We start from the raw sequence: 19700 nt of genomic DNA, 5'->3' as shown, positions 1-19700 counted from the left end.
CAAAGTTTTGTGGGGATGCGCACAGTAAGAGGATAATCCTGTTTGAGAGAGTTGAATGGGGCTGTCTTCAGAGTGGAGGTGATATTTGAGCTGGACCTTAAAGTGTTAAAATCTGGTAGAAAAATATTCATTTGGAGAATAGTTGGAGAAGAGAACAAAGAGTAGTTCAGGTATAAAGAACAGTACATGCAAAGGCACAGAAACACGAGAAATTGGGTTGTTTAGCACTGGCCTGTGTGGCTCAGTTGGTAGGAACATTGTCCTGTGCACCCAAAGGTTGTGGATGAGATTCCTGGTCAGGGCACATGCCTAGGTTGCGGGTTCAGTCCCTAGATGGAGCGTGTATGAGAAGGCAGCCGATTGATAATTCTTTCACATAGATGTTTCTCTCCATCTATCTCTCCCTCCCTTTCCCTCTAAAATCAGTAAGCATGTCGTTGGGTAAGGATTAAAAAAAAATTTGACTTGTTTAAATAATGAGTCCAGTTGTGATGAGCTGGGTTGTAGTTTGGTAAGACAGGAGATGAAGCTAGAGAGGCAGGTTGGATCCCAGTGCATGCATACTGAGCAGATTTTATTTTCTCTCACTTCAGAGTTCTCAGGTCTGAAAAACCTCTAGGGCCCATTTTGAGCCAGTGCAGCCATAGAGGTGCCTTCCATTGACTCTGGACTCTTGGTCTAGCTTATGCACTGGTGTTCTACTGGCTTATATCAAGTGTGCGAATACTATCCACTGTGAATATTAGTCTTGGAGTCCCTTAATGGGCACCCCGTTTGGAACCAAAGATCAGAAGTAGTCTGTGATAACAACAGCAGCATCATCATAATCAGTTATTGAGTGCTTATTCCATGTCAGGCACTGTATTAAGGACTTTTTGTGAATGTTTATTTAATTATCATAACCGCCTTATAAAGTAGGTACTATCTATCAGTCATTATTGCTGTTTTATCATTGAGAAATCTGAACCACAGCAACATAAGTTGCCTGAGATCATGATAGCTAATAAGTAACAGAGTTGGGTCTTGAATCCAGGCCTTGTGGCCTCTAAACTTCCCTGCTCTGCTGTTTTGTAAGAGAAAGGAGAGTGACATTAGATTCTAGAATGTGAATACAGTGAACTGAGGAGTTAATATGCTTTACATAATTCCTGTATTTTGCTCTTCCCTAGAGCAGCTGCAGTCTGTGCACCCTAAGAGGATAAAGGGGAAGTTCAAAGGCAAACTCATATTGAAGGACAGTGAGGAAGAGTGGCTATGTAGGAGGTTCAGAGCTGCCCTGCCTTGGGGAGCAGCATCTTGCTGGCTCAGCACTGAGGCAGGTGCACAGGGCTGCTGCTCTGCCAAGTGTGGCTTCCTGTCAGCAGGAGGTGAGCAGGAAGGGTGTCAGGTGCTTCAAATGTGGGTTGGAGGGCATGGGGTTACAAGGTCAAACCAAACGAGAAAGCGTATGCAGGAGCATCTGGAAAACTGTAAAGCCACAGACAGGTGTGGTGCTAGCATTATCTTCATCTAGCTTAAATCAGGGGAAAACACCAGAAAAGGGCTATATGATCTCTGAGGCGTATGCAGGGAGTTTACTTTTTCCCCAGAGTTAAAGGGATTAAGTAAAAGAGACTCCTAGATTGATCTGTGGGTAGGATCAGATGACCTGGTGTGGTGAGACAGCCCAGGGCTAGACCCCAGGTCACAGGGACCCTGGCGACCCTCCTACCCTGCTCACCAGCCAGGTCTTTGGCTTGGGCACAGCACTCTGTGCTTGGTTTCTTGTCTGTAGAGTGAGGATTTAGATTTGGTAAATACTTTTTAAAACTGCAATATGGTATGAATTAAAAGTTTAGGCTTTGGAAATACCTTGCCTTAGTTCAGTTCTAAGTTTCACCACTTAATAACTTTGTAGTTTTAGGCAAGTTACTTAACCTTTCTGCCTCAACTTCATCATCTGTAAAATAGTACTTAACTCACGGAATAGCTGTTGTGAGACGGTTATTATATGACACATCTGATAGGGTGTCTGCCACTGAGTAAATGCTTAATATGTGTTAAATGCTGTTATTTCTCCAAATAGACTCATAGGTACAATTATCAATGACTAAAAGAAATGAAACATAAATATAGGATTTAGAGATCTCTCTTGCTCAAACTTCAGTGTTGTGGAATAGAGACTTGGAAGATGAGTACTCTAAATTTTCCTATAGTGCAAACAGAAGTACAAGCCTAAGGGAAAAGCATTGCCTGTGTCCACTTGTCGTTCTCCAGTTCAGTATTTCTGAGGAGAGCTGGGAACACGGGCACTCTGGAAATTCAGACCAGTTGTGCCTTTGCTGGAGCCTTTCCTGGGACACACGGAGAGTGCCGTTTTGATTTTGCTTGAGGGACGCACTAAGCAGCTTAGCATTAAGAAAGGTACTAGGACTTCTGGCCAAGATGGCATCATAGGTAAACATGGCTCACCTCCTTGCACAACCACATTAAAATTACAAATAAACTATAGATCAGCTGTTATTCAGAACTGTTAGAAGTTGAGCTGAATGGAAGTCCTACAGCTACGGAATTAAAGAAGAAACCACATCAAGACTGGTAGGAGGGGCGGAGACGCAGAATGGTCTGGGCCCAAACCCATGTGTGGCAGGTAAAAATCAGAAGGGATCGCACCGCTGAGGAATGAGTAGTCCCAGCCTCACCAGACAAGGGTTCCAGTGCTAGGAAACAAGTCTACATAACTTCTGGCAGTGAAAACCAGTGGGGATCGAGGCTGTGAAAAGCAGAAACTGCTGGAATCCCAGGCAGTTCCTCTTAAAGGTCCTGTGCACAGACTTGCTTGGACTCATTCCCTCTGAGTTTCAGTGTTGGGGGCAGCAGATTGAAAGGTACCAGAGACATACAGGGAGGAGCTGAATCGTCTAGCACTGGGGTGAGAGCTGGGGGGCAGCTTTCTCCCAGATGTCATTGTTCCTTTTCTGAGCCCTCTCCCACAGAGCTGGCAGGCAGGTGCTATATCTGAGACTCCATCAACCTGGCTCACACTGTTTGCCACCCCTGATGATTTCCTGAGGCCCCGCCCTATCCAACTTTTGGGCACACCAGAACTGTTTCAAGTGGCTGTTCCATACTGCTGCTTGTCTTGGACTATGCTTCAGATTTTTCCTGAATTCTCTTAAGCAAGCAGCATCTGGCTTCAGCAAGCCCCATACCTCTTACTAAGGTGCCCCAGGTTGGCACTAGCAGCAACCAGCCTTTGTTCACAGCTTGGCCTGTCCTGGGCACTTCCAAGATTGTTTTCTGGCTTATGCTGTATGACCCTGGACAGAACACAGGCAGTGGCAATCAAAGCTCAACTACAACAGGAGGGTGTACACAGCTCACACAGTGGGCACACCTTGAGTACCCACTTGGGCAATAGGGGATACTGTGCCACTGGACCCTATGGGATACCTACTCTATTAGGCCACCCTACCAAGCCTGGGAGATGTAGCAGTTCAACCTAATATGTAGAAACAAACACAGGGAGGCTAGCAAAATTAGAAGACAAAGAAATATGGTCTAAATAAAAGAAAGAACAAAACTCCAGAAAAAGAACTAAACAAAATGGAGACAAGCAATCTACTAGATGCAGAATTCAAAACACTGGTTATAAGGATGCTCAGTGAACTTAGTGAGAACCTCAATAGCATAAAAAAGATCCAGTCAGAAATGGAGGATACACTAACTGAAATAAAGAACAATTTACAGGGAAGCAATAGTGGAGTAGATGAAGCTGAGAATGAAATCAGCAATTTGGAACAAGAAGAAGCAAAAAAAAAAAAAAAAAACCAACAACCAATCAGAACAGCAAGAAGAAAAAAGAATCCAAAAAAATGAGAATAATGCAAGGAGCCTCTGGGACAAAATTTCAGTTGTACCAACATTTGCATCATGGGTGTGCTGGAAAGAGAAGAGAGAGAACAAGAAATTTGAAACCTATTTGGAAAAATAATGACAGAAAACTTCCCTAACGTGGTAAAGGAAATAGACATACAAGAGCAGAAAACACAGAGAGTCCCAAAAAAGACAGACTCAAAGAGGCCCACATCAAGATATATCATAATTGAAATGCCGAAGGTTAAAGACAAAGAGAGACTCTTAAAAGCAGGAAGAGACAAGCAGTTAGTTACCTATAAGGGAATTACCATAAGACTGTCAGCTGATTTCTCAAAAGAAACTTTGCAGGCAAGGTGCTGGCAAGAAGTTTTCAAAGTGTTGAAAAGCAAGAATTTACAACCTAGATTACTGTATCCAGCAAAGCTAACATTTAGACTCAAAGGACAGATAACGTGCTTCCCAGACAAGAAAAAGATAAAGGAGTTCATCACCACCAAGCCAGTATTATATGAAATGTTAAAGCGTCTTCTTTAAGAAGATTGAAAACATGATCAATAAAATGGCAATAAATACATATCTATTAACAACTGAATCTAAAACAAAATAAATGAACAAGTAGAAGAGAAACAGAATCATAGAAACAGAGAACTTTTTGATGGTTGCCAGATGGGAAGGGGATGGTGGAAAATGTGAAGGGATTAAAAAGTACAAATTGGTAGTTACAGAATAGCCATGGGGATGTAAAGTACAGCATAGGGAATGGAGTAGCCAGAGAACATACATGCATGACCCATGGGTATGGACAATGGTGTGGGGATTGTCTGAGGGAGTTTGGGAAGACTGGATAGAGAGGATCAGAGGGGGAAAAATTGGAACAACTGTAATAGTATGAACAATAAAATACAATTTTTAAAAAAGAGCAGGGCTTTGTTCAACATGGTGTAGTTGTTTTGACAGTACAGATCATTTATTTCTGAACAACTTTCCAGTCTGAAGTAGAATCTGTTTAGATTCAGGATTATATTTTCCTATATTAAAACAGAGAATATAAGCCCTGGCTGGCGTAGCTCAGTGGATTCAGCGCGGGCTGCGAACCAAAGTGTCGCAGGTTCAATTCCCAGTCAGGGTATATGCTTGGGTTGCAGGCCAAGACCCCCAGCAAACCGCACATTGATGTTTCTCTTTCTCTCTCTCTTTCTCCCTCCCTTCCCCCTCTAAAAATAAAATAAATAAAATATATTTTTTTTAAAAAACAGAATATTGGGAAGGACTTCTTTTTTGGTTGCCTGGTGTATTGTCTGTATAGATAGGCACTCAGAAGCAAATGCTAAATACCTTTTGATTAGTGGGCAGCTGGCTACTACTGTCATCCCTGCTGCAGCTGTTCTTCAGATCAGCTACATTTGTGTTATTATTGGGTAGAAGACCACTTCTCTGTACATTCACATTCAAACCAATAGGCGAGAGGTTTTGCCCCTGGTAAACTGTACCAGAATTAAGAATTTATAATTTAAGAATTAAGAAGTTATAGTGAAGCAGGAAAGAGCTAGCAGCTATTATAACTGGCCAGTTGCTTGGTTCTGAAAAAGTGCATAGGTCTAGGAGCATGAGGTCATACACATACACACACACACACACACACACACACACAAGTTCTGTGTGGAAAAGTCCATTGTTAATATAACAAGAATGGTTTGTGTGACATTGATGTAGCCTGGCAGCCAAGGAGAGGACTGGAATGTGCATATGTGAACAGTGACGACTTCACTGTACTAGTCACTGGGGGCAGTAGATGTCATTGAGTGAGCATGTGTACTGTGTGGCCATTGCATTCAAAATGACTGAGCAAGTAGAGCAACAAATCTGCATCACATTCAGTGTTAAGCTTGGACATTCCTCTGTGGAAACTATTGGGATGACTCAGAAGGCTTTCGGGGATGATGCAATGAGTGCAGCACAAATAAAGGTGTGGCACAATGTCTCAAAGATGGTTGAGAATCTGTTGAAAGTGGTCCATGTTCTGGAAGGCTTGCAAGAAGCAGAACACCTGAGATAGTTGAATGTCTATGGACTGCAGTCAATGAATATCAGTGAATGACAGTATGAGAACTAGAAGCTGATCAGCGTATTCCAAAAACTACTGTCTGAGAATTTGATGCAGGATCTTGGCACACAATGTGTCAAAATTCATTCTTTGGTTTCTGCTACCAGAGCAGAAGGAACATACATCATGCTGCAGTTGCTAATGACTTGATTTGAACCACTACCTATGAACCAGATTTCCTCAAGAAGGTCATAATCGAAGATGAATCATGGGTCTGCAGCTGTGATCCAGAAATGAAGGCCCAGTCGTCCCCATGAAGTTGCCTGGTTCTCCATGCCTGAGAAGGTGCAGCAAAGTTGCAGCAAGATCAAGACCATGTTAACTGTGTGTTTTGATTGGGAAGGTGTTGTCCATCATGAATATGCCCCTCCAGGCCAAACAATTAATCAGGAGTACTACCTCAGTGTTCTTCATCTGTTGAGAGATGCAATATGAGGAAAATGTCCTCAGCCAGGGGCAACTGGTGATTGGCAGCTTCATTGCAACAATGTGTCATGCCTCGAGCAGAGATTTTTGGTTAAACATCAAATCACGCAGGTGACTCAGTCCCCCTACAGCCCAGATTTGGTGCCTTGTGCTTCTGGCTTCTTCCGAAACTAAAATCACCTTTGAAAGGGAACAGATTTCAGACCATCAGTGAGACTCGAGAAAATATGATGGCAGCTGATGGTGATTCCAAAAAAGGATTTTGTGGAGTGTTTTGAACAGTGGAAGAGAAAGCTGGGGGAACTGAGTGAGGTCTCAAGTTGCCTATTTTGAAGGGGTCTGAGGCGTCATTGTCCTATGTACAGTGTTTCTTGTATCTTGTGTCTTCAATAAATGTCTATTTTTCATGTTATGTGGCTAGATACTCTTTGGATAGACTATATATATCTCAGTTTTAGGCAGGCACGAATTTAAGGCTAGAGGAGTCAGTTAAAAATTAGAGGGTTAGGCTGTTCTAGAGGTTAAACGTTTAAGATCTAGGTTCCAAACTCTGAGAGACAGGTATAAGTCAGTGTCAATAACATTTGTAGCCACATAAACTCAGATTGATACTAGTTCCCAGCTGCTTCTGAGATTATCAAAATCTCTGAGCCCCTAGGTCTTCATTATAGCCAGAAAGGCACTAGATACCTGCAGGTAACTTTGCCCTAGTTGAGATGATGACCTCTCGGGAGAGGGAGAGCTTATTTGAGTGGAGAGCCGCTCTCCTGGACCGTGTACCTCACAGCAAACCAGGGGCTGGAGAAGAAGCATTTCTCTAAGAAGCTTTCTGCTCTGTGATATATTCCACTCCTGCACTGAATACTCTTCTCTGTAATATCTTTTCATATTTATGTACCCTTTATTATTTTAATTGATACTTTTGTATGGTTTTAAAAACTTAACCCAATCCTGGGGTGAGTGTGGGAGATGCTAATAAGTCGGCTGTGCCGCAGCAGTGTGGCAGCGGCACGTGGTCACTGTATTGTATTTGCAGTGAGCTGGGGTTTGTCTGGTGTGCAAGTGGGTGTGCATGTAACTTGTACCATGCCCCTCCCCTTACGTGGACCCTGAAGAGAATGCATCTGAGCCTGAGTCAGCAATGGCTCTGCTGCTCCATCGTGTGCTCCAAGGCCCACACTGCTAATTAGAAATGAAAAGCCTGTGCTTTCCAGAAGGCTCACTTTATGCAAGCATGACACATTTATTAATATTCCATGCTGTAACTCGTTAAGGGCCGTTCCATTGCTCTTAATGGGCCCTGTGCTCAAACACATTCAGTGGCTGTTGTCATAAACTGGTATTTCCCCTTGGGCAGTAAACCACAATCCAATTTCAGTTTCCCTTTTAACTTATTTACTTCACAAAGATCTAATTTAAGACAGATTAGGTAAAATATTATTGGACTTTATGGGTACCAAGTGATTATTGCTTAAGAAGCATTCTGTAAGAATCCAAAGCTTGCTGTCCTTCCCAGCTCCTGGGCTTGAAAGGATCTGGTGTTGTAGCACAGTGTTGGAAGGGATGAATCTTCTTTTCTGGATTCTGACCAGCAGTTTAATGATTATCGAGATTAATCAGCTATGTGTGTGGCTTAAAAATTCTTGTATGTATTATTTTTAAAAGTCAGCCCATCACCAATCATCCCTATTCATTCCCTCTCCCATATTCACTGTTCTGCTGAGATAAAAATAGGGGAAGTAGGGCGGGAGGAAGCAGCCTGTGGTACAGTTCTCCATGGGCCTGCTCCGTGCCACCCCCCGCCCACATAAGTACAGTTGTCATGATCGCATCAAGCACTGTTGACCCTGGAATTGACAGTTTCACTTGAAGAAGCAAAATAACCAATTTAGGAGAGTTCTACCAAGATGTAACATGAAAAAAATAAATAATACTAAGGTTTCTCCTTGAAAGTATGGTTTACTGCTTTGTTGCACTTAATCTTGGATGCTTCTGTATATTTTCTGAATCATAGAATTATAGATGTCAGAGCTGGAAAGGACCTTGGCATGCCCATCAGCCCTCCGTCTTATTTTATCAATGAGGAGAATGAGATCCGGAGAGATGCAGTGGCTCACTCAGGCCTCACAGTCAGGTAGAACAGGTGAAGGAGAGCCCAAGAGTTTAGGTCAACGTGACTGGAGAGTTGAGCAGGTGGTCCCTAAATTCTGGTGAGCAGATTCCTCTGTGCCTTATTTAATCAGAATCTCTGGGGTGGGACTTGTGAATCTGCCTTTTTTGAAAAGCTACTCAGATCATTCTTAATGCAGCTAGTGTGACATAGGTCAGTAACGCATTAGTGTAAACCAGGGTCCCGCCAACACTGACCCCTGGGCCAGATCAGCTCTGCCGTTTGTTTTGTGTGGCCCATGAGCTAAGAAGGTGTTTGCATTTTTAAATGGTTGGGAAAAAATCAAAAGTATAATATTTTCTGATGTGTGAAAGGTATATGAAATTTAAATTTCCTTGTGCATAAGAACATTTTATTGAAACACAACCACTCGTATTTGTTGACATGTCTGTGTTTGCCTTTGCACTACAGCAGCAAGATTGAGTTGTTGGCAATAAAAACCATTGAATATGATGGCCTACAGGGCCTATAATATTTACTATCTGGCCCTTTACAAAAGAAGTTTGCTGATCCTGACATATACCAGTCTATCTCTCATACGAGCACAGTAAGCTTTGGCATTAAAAGGGAGATTCCTAAGCTTTGAGTGCTTGTGTCAGTCCAAACACCATTTTGCTTTATGCAAAAGATTCAGTTATGAAAAGAACTGCATATAAATAAGTATATGTAAATTGAATTATTTTACAGTAATGTGTGTTTTATTATGATGCAACTTGCCACTTACAGTATAGAGGGTTAGGAGGGTTAGTGTGGGCTAGATGTAGTTCTGTGAATAGAAAAGAAATCTTCTACTTTTATACTTGATGAAGATACTAGATGTAAATATTTAGAAAGGAGTGATGATAAACTATTTTTATTCCATATCCAGTATTTAGTACCTAATTATGAAGTTTCTACTTCACACATAAAATGTCCTTTAAAAAGCCTTTATACTAGCAAAACCAGTTTTTAAAAATATACTTTATTGATTATGCTATTACAGTTGTCCCACTTTTTTCCCCTCCTCGCCTCTTCCACCTAGTACCCCCATTCTCTCCAGCAATCTGCCCCCTTAGTTCATGTCCATGGGTCATGCATGCAAGTTCTTTGGCTTTTTAATTTCCTAGGCTGTTCTTAACACCCCCCTGTCTATTATGTACCTACCAATTTATGCTTCTTAATCCCTGCACCTTTTCCCCCATTTCCTTCAAATGATCTCCATGTCTGTGATTCTGTTCTGTTCTGGTTGTTTGCTTAGTTTGTTCTTTAGATTCAGTTGTTGATAGTTTTGAATTTGTTGCCATTTTAATATTCATAGTTTTGATCTTTTGCTTAAATAAGTCCCTTTAACATTTCAGGTAAATTGTGTAGGGTGGACCCTTAGCTAATCACTGGGGTGGGGTAACCTGCTTCACCAGGAAGGGCTCAGAGAGGGGACAGTGCCGCTGCCTGGCTTCTGGAGGTTTGTCTGGCACTTGCCTCATGCAACTGGTGCCCTTCCAGCTGTTGCCCTGGTGCTGAATCCCAGAGAGGGTGGGTCTGCATATGTTTTAAGTCCTCAGGCCCTTTAAAGGGGAGTCTCCTGAAAATCTGGCTGTTTCTTTTGCCACTCCAACCCATTGGTATGTCTAATGCTTAGACAAGCATTTATTTGTTCATTAACCAGTCAGCACTTATTGAAGTTATGGGGACCAGTGTTCCTGGCACTGGAACCCTGGGCTGTGTGGTCAGACCTGGGCTGGGATCCCTCGCTCCCAAGGTATTTCTCCCAGTTTTTATCTACCACACGTGAATGTGGGATTGCCCATTCTGTCACTGGGCCTCCATGCCTCTCCTCACGTCTCTGCCCTTCCTACCTGTCTGGATGAATGTGGCTTCTTTAAGTCCTTGGTTGTCAGATTTCCATATAACTTGACTTTCTGCTGGTTCTGGGGGTTATTTGTTTTGAGGTCTAGTTGTAATTCTTTCTGTGGTTCCCTGTGGAGGTGAATGAAGCATGTTTACCTATGCCTCCATCTTGACCAGAAGTCCAGAACTCAAAACCATAGCTGTTGTAATTCATCAAAGATTCCTAGTTTCCCTAAAGGTCATTGTTCTCTTTCTTACCAACTCATCACCATACTAATCAGAATCCTTGGTATCTCCTAGTTTTTTTTTTTTTCTTTAGGCAAGGTCTAACAATTTTAATTCCCTAATGTCTTCCCTTTCTTTTTCTCCTTTTTCTTCGCCTTAGACATACAAGCATTTATTTGCTCATTAACCAATCAGCACTTATTGAGCACCTGCTCTATGCCAGCACTGAATCTGTGATAGGAAGTATCCTCATTTATACTTCTAGATCTATCTTTCTATCATGAACAAACTGAAAAAGAAGAGAAATAGAAGGTGCAGAGTAGATTACTTTTTAAAATCTTGTTGCCTATTTTCTTTTAAGGTAGGTTGATGATTTTGCAAAGGTTTGGTGATTTTTAGGTCCTGGGACATAGGCCAGTGCTTCTTTCATTGTTGGGTTTGTGTAGTGGACCCCAGGGGCTCAAATTTCCTATTCACCAGAATATTTATCCCCCACACCAGCTTTATTCTCTACCATATTGCCACTAAATAGCCTCTCAATCTGGCACAGTAGAAGCTGTCAGGAGGCTCTAAAATTTGCATAATATACTGTTCTTTGCTGCATGACCTTTGATAGGTGATGTCCCTCTCCTGAGCTTTTGTAAAATGCATGGAGGATAATAATCCCCCCTTCACCCATACTTCACAAGAATGAGGTTGAATGAGGAGGCTATTTAAAAGGCTTGGCATTTTCATAGAAGGAGTTGCTATAGAAACACAGAGGAGTATAAGTACTTCAGAGAGAGAGAGTTTCGGGAGAGTCCTGGGTTCCATGTTTCTTTAGGAAGCCAAAATATGGAAGAGTCATAGCTTGACCTTTGACCTGTTGTAGCCTGACCCCAGGTCTACTCTTTCCTCTTGCTTTTAGAATTAGGCTTTCCCAGCAGCAGACCCCACAAGAGCCAGTAAACTAGGGATGGTGCATTGAGTGTTTCCGGAATGTGTACGGCTGAATACCAGCACTGCTTTTCTGTTAGGGAGAGGATGGCATGACTCTGCCAGATTAAGAAAGGGGAGAATGGGAGTTGAGAGGAAAGGAATTTTTTAAAAATCTGCCAGCAACTGTTTATTGGGAGCTCACAGGTTGGATGTCGTGTTGGAACTGTGGGATGAAATGTGAGATTGGCTTCTGCCCTCTGAGAAGTTAACATGTAGTTTCAGGGGTAGAGGGAAGGTGAAAAAATAAATAAAAGCTGGAAGAGGGATGAAAGACACAAACGCTGCATATAATGAGTTCAGAAAAGGGAGAGCTCAGAATACTTGAAAATATATCATTTGAAAAGTGGGACTTCAGGACATTATGAGGGTAATGGAAATAATACATTTCCTTCCGGGAACTAAAATACCCCAGCTGGTGTGGCTCAGTGGGTTGAGTGCTGGCTTGAAAACTGAAGGGTCGCCAGTTCAGTTCCTGGTCAGGCCATGTGCCTGGGTTGCTGGCTGGGTCCCCAGTAGGGGGTGTGAGAAAGGCAACTGATTTTCTCTCCCTTTCATTCTTCCTCCCTTCCCCTCTCTAAAAAAACAAATAAAATCTTTAAAATAAATAAATTAATTAAAGTTTAAAATAAAAAATTTTCAAGTGGTATACCTCAGTCCAAATTCAAAATAATGCTTTCCTCCGTGGGGAAGAGGGAGAGTATTGGAGAGTAGCACTGGAAGAGAGCACAGTTGGTCAGGCACTCTTTCTTAGGCCAGCTAATGGACAAATACACATAACAACATTTACCATTGTAACTGTTTTAAGTGCACAATTCACTGGTATTAAATATATTCACTGTGTTGTACAATTATCACTACTGTTCATTTCCAAAACTTTTTCATTATCCCAAACAGAAACTCTGTACCTATTAAACAGTAACTCCATTCCCCCCGCCTCTAGCCCTGGTAAACTGTATTTTACTTTGTTTCTATGAATTTTCATATTCTACATACCTCGTATAAATGGAATCACAAAATATATGTCCTTTGATGTCTGGCTTATTTCATTTAGCATATATTGTAGCATACATCAGAATTTCATTCCTTTTTAAGACTTGAGTAATATTCCATTATATGGATACACTGCGTTTGGTTTATCCATTTGTCAGTTGGTAGACACTTGGGTTATTTTCATTTTGGGGGTATTCTGAATAATGCTTTTATGAATATTTATAAGTTTTGGTATGAACACCTGTTTTCAATTCTCCTGAGTATATAGCTAGGAGTAGAATTGCTGAGTTATATGCAACTCCATGTTTAACTTTTAAAAAAGATTTTATTTATTTATTTTTAAAAAGGGGAAGGGGGAGAGAAAGAGAGTGACAGAAACATCAATATGTGGTTGCCTCTTGCACGCCCCCCACAGGGGCCCTGGCTTGCAACCCAGGCATGTGCCCTGATTGGGAATCCAACCTGCGACCCTTCGGTTTGCAAGCTGGCACTCAATCCACTGAGCCACACCAGCCAGAGTCTATGATTAACTTTTGAAGAACTGCCAAACTATTTTTCCAAAGTGGTTGCACCAGTTCACTTTCCTATCAGTAGTGTGTAAAGGTTGTAAGTTCTTCATATCCTTGACATTACTTGTTATTTTCCACTTTTTGAAATATTATAACCATCCTAGTGGGTATGAAGTAGTATTTCATTGTGATTTTTTTTTAAAGATTTTATTTATTTATTTTTAGAGAGGGAAGGGAGGGAGAAAGAGAGAGAGAGATACATCAATGTGGGCTTGCTGGGGGCCATGCAACCCAGACATGTGCCTTGACTGGGAATCGAACCTGTGACACTTTGGTTCACAGCCCGAGCTCAATGCACTGAGCTATGCCAGCCAGGGCTCATTGTGATTTTATTTGCATTTCCCAAATGACTGACGATGTTGAACATCTTATGTGTTTATTTGCTTTTTGTATTATCTGTTTTGTAGAAATGTCTATTCAAATGCTTTGCTCATTTTTAGATTGGATTATTTCTCTTTTTTCCCTAAATTTTTTATTACAAAAAAAATCATACATAAAAGTTACCCAAATGATAGAATAATAAACATTAGTATACTTAGAAGCTCAGTAACAAATGTTTACAGTTGTTAATATTTAGCCATATTTGCTTTATCTATATCTATAAAGATTTGTAGGTGTTTTCAAATAGTCATCATATTTAATAAAAAGACAGTCTTTATAAAGAGAACATCTAAAGCAAAATCATTAAAAAGTCATTCAGTTGCCCATGGAATGAAGAGCAGATCCCTGAGAGAGGTGTTCCAGGCCTTCCGTCATCTCGATCTTATCAATTTTTTTAGGTGATCTGTTTCTGCTCCCTCACTTCCTATTCTTCTACAGCCAGGCTGAACTGCTTTAAATTCTAGGACCAGCATCCAGCTTTCTCTCTCTTTCCTCTGAGTCTTTGCACATACTGTTCTATTTGCTTGGTACGTTTTACTCAGTGTACCTTCATCTGGCTAACACCTACTTTGCTCCAAGTGCTGCTGACACGCAGGCTGCTTAGGCATTTCCACCACAATCTCCCCTTAGTACTCCTATTAGAACTCTTTGAACATGGCTGTGACATAATAAGAAATACATATTTGGTTTCTGCCCCCCCCCATCACTCCCACCCTTTCCCCTCCTCACCACCACCCCACCCCCACTTTCTGGAAACAACTCCTAAAACCCTTGGAATCTTCAAACTGATAAGTACCTTTTTAAAAAATATACTTTATTGATTATTCTATTACAGTTGTCCCATTATCCCTCCCTTTATTGCCCTCTGCCCTGCACCCCACCTCCCACCCACATCCTCCCCTCCTTAGTCCATGTCCATGGATCATACATATAAGTTCTTTGGCTTCTCTATTTCCTATACGATTCTTAACCTCCCCCTGTCTATTTTGTGCCTACCAATTACTCCCTGTACCTTTCCCCCTATTCTCTCCCCTCTACCTCCCCACTGATAACCCTCCATATAATCTCCATTTCTGTGATTCTGTTCCTATTCTAGTTGTTTGCTTAATTTATTTATTTTTTTTAGATTCAGTTGTCGATAGTTGTGAGTTTGTTGTCATTTTACTGTTCATATTTTTGATCATCTTGTTTTTCTTAGATAAGTCCCTTTAACATTTTATATAATAAGAGCTGGGTGATGATGAACTTTAACTTGACCTTATCTGGGAAGCACTTTATCTGCCCTTCTAATCTAAATGATAGCTTTGCTGGATACAGTAATCTCAGATGTAGGTCCTTGCATTTCATGACTTTGAATACTTCTTTCCAGCCTCTTTTTGCCTGTTAGGTTTCTTTTGAGGACTCCGCTGATAGTCTTATGGGGACTCCTTTGTAGGTAACTATCTCCTTTTCTCTTGCTGCTTTTAAGATTCTCTCCTTATCTGTAATCTTGGCTAATGTAATGATGATGTGCCTTGGTGTGTGCTTCCTTGGGTCCAACTTCTTTGGGACTCTCTGAGCTTCCTGGATTTCCTAGAAGTCTATTTCCTTTGCCAGATTGGGAAAATTTGCCTTCATTATTTTTTTAAGTAAGTTTTCAACTTCTTGGTCTTCTTCTTCTCCTTCTAGCACCCCTCTTATGCGGATGTTGGAACGTTTAAAGATGTCCTAGAGGTTCCTAAGCCTCTCCTTATTTTTTTGAATTCTTGTTTCTTCATTCTGCTCTGGTTGAATGTTTCTTTCTTCCTTCTGCTCCAAACCATTGATTTGAGCCCTGGTTTCCTTCCCATCACTGTTGGTTTCCTAGTAGATTTTTCTTTATTTCACCTAATGCAACCTTCATTGCTGCCTGGATCTTTTTTTGCTGTTGAAGTACCCAATGAGTTCTTGGAGCATCCTGATTACCAGTGTTTTGAACTGTTCATCTGATAGATTGGCTATCTCTTTCATTGCTTAGTTGTATTTTTCCTGGAGCTTTGATCTGTTCTTTCATTTGGGCCATTTTTTTGTGTGTCTCCGCATGCCTGTTATGTAGTGAGGGGTGGAGCCTTAGGTGTTCACCAGGGCGGGGCAACCCTCCTGGTTGAGTTGTGATGCTGTGTGTGGGGGAGGGGCCTGAGAGGGAACAATGGCCCTTGCTCCGCTCTCTGTTGGATTTCAGTCACTTCCCGGCCCCCCACAAGCAAGTTGGGCCCTTCTGGTGCTGATTCCCAGGTGGGTGGGTTTGTATACATTCTAGGACCCTGTGGGTCTCTCCAATGAACGCCCCTGTGAGGCTGGGAGTTTCTTTTGCTGCCGCCTCAACCCCCACAGGAGTTTTCAGTCAGAGGATTTGAGGCTTTATTTCCCTGAGCTGGGGCCCTGGGTTGTGCAGTCTGTCCTGCTCCCCAGTTGTTCCCCCCAGTTTATCTGCGCATGAATGTGGGACCACCCCATTCTCCAGCTGCTGCCTTTGCCACAAGTCCTCTCGGACCGGCTGCCTGTCTCCACCCTCTTACCGGTCTGGATGAACGTTTCTTCTTTCACTCCTTGGTTGTCATACTTCCATACAGTTCAATTTTCTGTCAGTTCTGGTTGTTTTTTGTTTTTAAATTTGTTGCTGTCCTTCTTTTGGTTGTGCGAGGAGGCACAGTATGTGTAACTATGCCTCCATCTTGGCCAGAAGTCCTGGAGGTTCATTTTTTAATGTAAGTTGTAGAATGGTATTTATTGTACAATTCCATTTGAAAGAGAGGGGAAATCTCTTTAAAGCTGTATCTGTGTGTTTATATTTACAAAGGAAAGTTCTGAAAAGATAAACAATTAACAAAGGTTATCTTTGCATAATGAGATGGAACTTTTTGTTTTATGTTTCTTTTTAAAAATATGTGCATGTATGCTTTAAAAATTTTTTGAAACTATTTAAAAGAGCTAGCGTTTGACCATTTGCCGTTTCACTCACACAGTGAGGTGCTGGGGCTGTGTCCTGGCCTGTCTCCTGAGGAATCACCGTGTAGTAGGTTCCTGCGTCTCCCTCCAGCCTCACAGTCTGCTGCTCCCCTCCTCTATCTTGTCCTCCATCAACACGGAATTACTTGTCAGTTCCCTGAAAACAACCCACAATTGTATGCTGCTGTGCCTTTGTCCACTCTATGCTGCCCCCTTTCCTTGCCATTCCTTCCCCCTTTATCTGACCGATTAATGTGTCTTCATCTCTACTTGTCCTTTTAAACCCCTCCCAGATATCATCTGCCTTCCTTTGTGGACATCTTTCAGCTCAGCCTTCTCCCTTTTATTCCCCACCCAAGGGGCGGGGGGGAATCTCTCTGCTGCTTATCATATATTATGCATATTTTTGTTATTTACCCTGCGTCATAGCTACTAGTTTACACATATGTCTTCCCTAAAAACACAGTTTTATTCAGTTTTGTATCCCGGGAGCCTAGCACAATGCTTCACACAAAATCAGTGCTGAAGAACATTTTAATCAAATTGAATTCATGAGACTAGAAAGGCATGTGTGCAAAGGCCAAAGTCATGAATTGCTGGAGCATGAGCCAGTTTGGCAAGACAGGAAGATTTGTGCTGGGAAATATGGTTGAATGGTTTTGGCAAGGGGGACGATGGAGTCTCTCAAAAAGCCAGATGGAGCAGACTCGGTAGGTAGACCTTGGTGGGATGCAGAGCTCGTCTCACTTCCCTCCAGTCTTTGCTCCAGCCTCTCTTCTCCGCAGGCTTGCCCTGACCATCTCCTTGAAAACCGTCACTTCCCCACTCACCCACCTCCTTGTCCTGGCATTCTCCATCTCCCTGTCCTTGACCTTCCTCCTTTTCCCATTGAACATGTCACATTCAATGTTATTTACTCTTTTGTCATGTTTTTATTTATTGTCATCTTCCCCTTTGGAATATAAGCTTCCCAACCAGGTTAGCCTTGTTCACTGATATTTCTCAAGCACCTAGGACATTGCGTGGCACATTTACTCATTTGTTGAGTAAATGAATCCTAAATTAATTAACTTTAGTATCTTGTCAGAGCTGGCATACATAGCTTAGGCAGAGTTCAGCTGCTTTGCTTCCAAAAGAAATAAGTTTATTCTGTAAAACTGCTAAAGTAGTGCCATCAATTTGTGATGCAGTTTAGGACAGGGCTAGGGGTGGGTGGAGGTTAGGGAAAGAAAGGTGTATTGCCCTAAGGTTCCTTGCCATAGAAACCAAATGGAAAGTAAAAAATTATAAGTACATTTGAGTTATTTCTTTCTTAGAAAAATGTTGTTTTATGTGATTAATGCCAGTGCTTTAATAATTTCTCTTTTTCTTTTTCCACAGACCTTTGTAGTATTAAACAGAGGGAAAACTCTCTTCAGATTTAGTGCCACGCCTGCCTTGTACATTTTAAGTCCTTTTAACCTGATAAGAAGAATTGCTATTAAAATTTTGATACATTCATATCCTTTTCTGCAAATGTGGAGTGAGTGTAGCAATTGCATGATCACTGATATATATGTCTAAATTGTATTTTACCAATAGTGTAGTTGACTGTCCTACCAGTCAGAGGTTTAGGAGTGGACACCTACCAAATCCTGAGTTGTGGGCATCAGCAAATTCTTTTTTCTTGGGATGATATGATGGGGGTTTGGGATTTTGTTAGTATCATGTAGAGGGACAAATTAAGTGATGACCTTTTACTAAAGTCTTATTTTTAAAGTGCTCAGACTTTAGTAATTTCGCCCTGAGGCAGATTATTCAGGTTTTTAGTCCAGTATCAGAGTATTTTGAAAGCTGCTTCTTGAATTACAAGTTGTTGAATGAATTAGAGACCTTCCTTGAATATTTTTGATTTCTTGAACAGTGAGCTTGGAATGTATTTGAGATAGTTTCTCAGGGTAAATGGCCTCCCTGGTACAGAGGTTTAGATTTAGATTGCATGATGGCTATAAATCTTTTCTGGTATTTTTACTCCCATGAAACAGAAAATGTCCAATTTATTCATGTGGCCTGAGTTTCAAATCTTATTAATATAGGAGAGCATATGACAGATGAAAAATGATGTGATGGAGGTAGGAGCTTTGCATGATGACTTTAAACTCTCACGGTTGGTATTTAATTTGATAGTACTTAGTCCCATGCCTCGATGTGTGTTGTACCCTCCAAGTAGGCTGAGGAAACAAGCAGTTGCAACTTGGTAAATTGGCTTGCCAAGCTTTCACCACATTCTATTAACTCAAGGAATTTAGCAACCTGTTTGTGAAATCTGTGGTTTATAGGCAACATAGTTCTGAAATCTGAAGGTTTACCAGGAAATAAATAATTCACAATGGATGTCTTCCCTTTTTATTGGATCAGGAGATGGAGTGTTTTTTCTCTTCTAACCAGAACATGTTGTTATTCCCTGAGGAAAAATCCAGCTATATGAAGTACTTTTTCTTTTTAAAACGCCACTAGTAGAATGAAGATAGTGAATGCCATTAGCAAGAGAGAGTGAGTTAGCAATAAATGAGATATGGCTTCCATGCTTGTTAAAGTGACAGTTGTGTTTGAGTAACTCATACTGACCTAGAGCAGTTTGATTTTTCTCAGTGGTCAAGAGCAGAATGAGTGGAGAAAGGTCATGGATGAAACTGAAATGGCAACAAAGTGGTTTACTCTCCATAAACATTCCGGGGCACTTTGAGAATGATCAGATGAATTTGCCCCATTACCTCACTCTCGGGAACATAGTGGTGCGGATGTCTTTTGAGAGCCTGACCCAACATGCCACAACAGGTCTTCCAAACTGGGTAAATTCAGCACACATTGGCTACGTCCTTGCCCCCCAAGAGCAGTTCAGCATTTTGGAGGACTGCGGGTGGGGGAGGGGGGTGGTGAACCATTAATTACATGTATATTTTCAAATAATTAGTTATGTAAGATAATTAACTTAATAAATGAGCACTAAGTAATGCCGATTAAATTTCACTTATTCAGGGGCTTATTCCACACTTGAGGTGAAAGTTGCAAGAGGGGCAAAAGTTTTATCGAGAAGGAGAGGATTAAGGACAGCCTTTCTGAAAACGAGTGGACCTCCTGCTGTCCTCCCCCACACCTCTCCCTCGTGTGTGGGTGCACGTGGTGGAGCTCTGTGGTGACCAGTTTTTATCGTCGCCTCATCTTT

The 19700-nt window shown here is 41.6% G+C and overlaps 1 protein-coding gene across 5 annotated transcripts in view; it reads left to right on the top strand.

Moving 5' to 3' along the window:
- Nucleotides 1-19700, top strand: part of SCN8A (sodium voltage-gated channel alpha subunit 8) — a 217663-nt gene that overhangs the window by 98840 nt on the left and 99123 nt on the right. For all 5 annotated transcript variants that reach the window (XM_036019004.1, XM_036019007.1, XM_036019006.1 and 2 more), the window contains exon 3: nucleotides 17876-17994. In XM_036019004.1, coding sequence (XP_035874897.1) covers nucleotides 17876-17994 — 119 coding nt within the window. The remainder of the gene's footprint in view (nucleotides 1-17875; nucleotides 17995-19700) is intronic.

The sequence above is a fragment of the Phyllostomus discolor genome, chromosome 2 (genome assembly GCF_004126475.2).
Source record: "Phyllostomus discolor isolate MPI-MPIP mPhyDis1 chromosome 2, mPhyDis1.pri.v3, whole genome shotgun sequence".
NCBI lineage: Eukaryota > Metazoa > Chordata > Mammalia > Chiroptera > Phyllostomidae > Phyllostomus > Phyllostomus discolor.
Note: the sequence above shows the minus strand (reverse complement) of the source record. Positions and strands in the feature narration are given on the sequence as shown.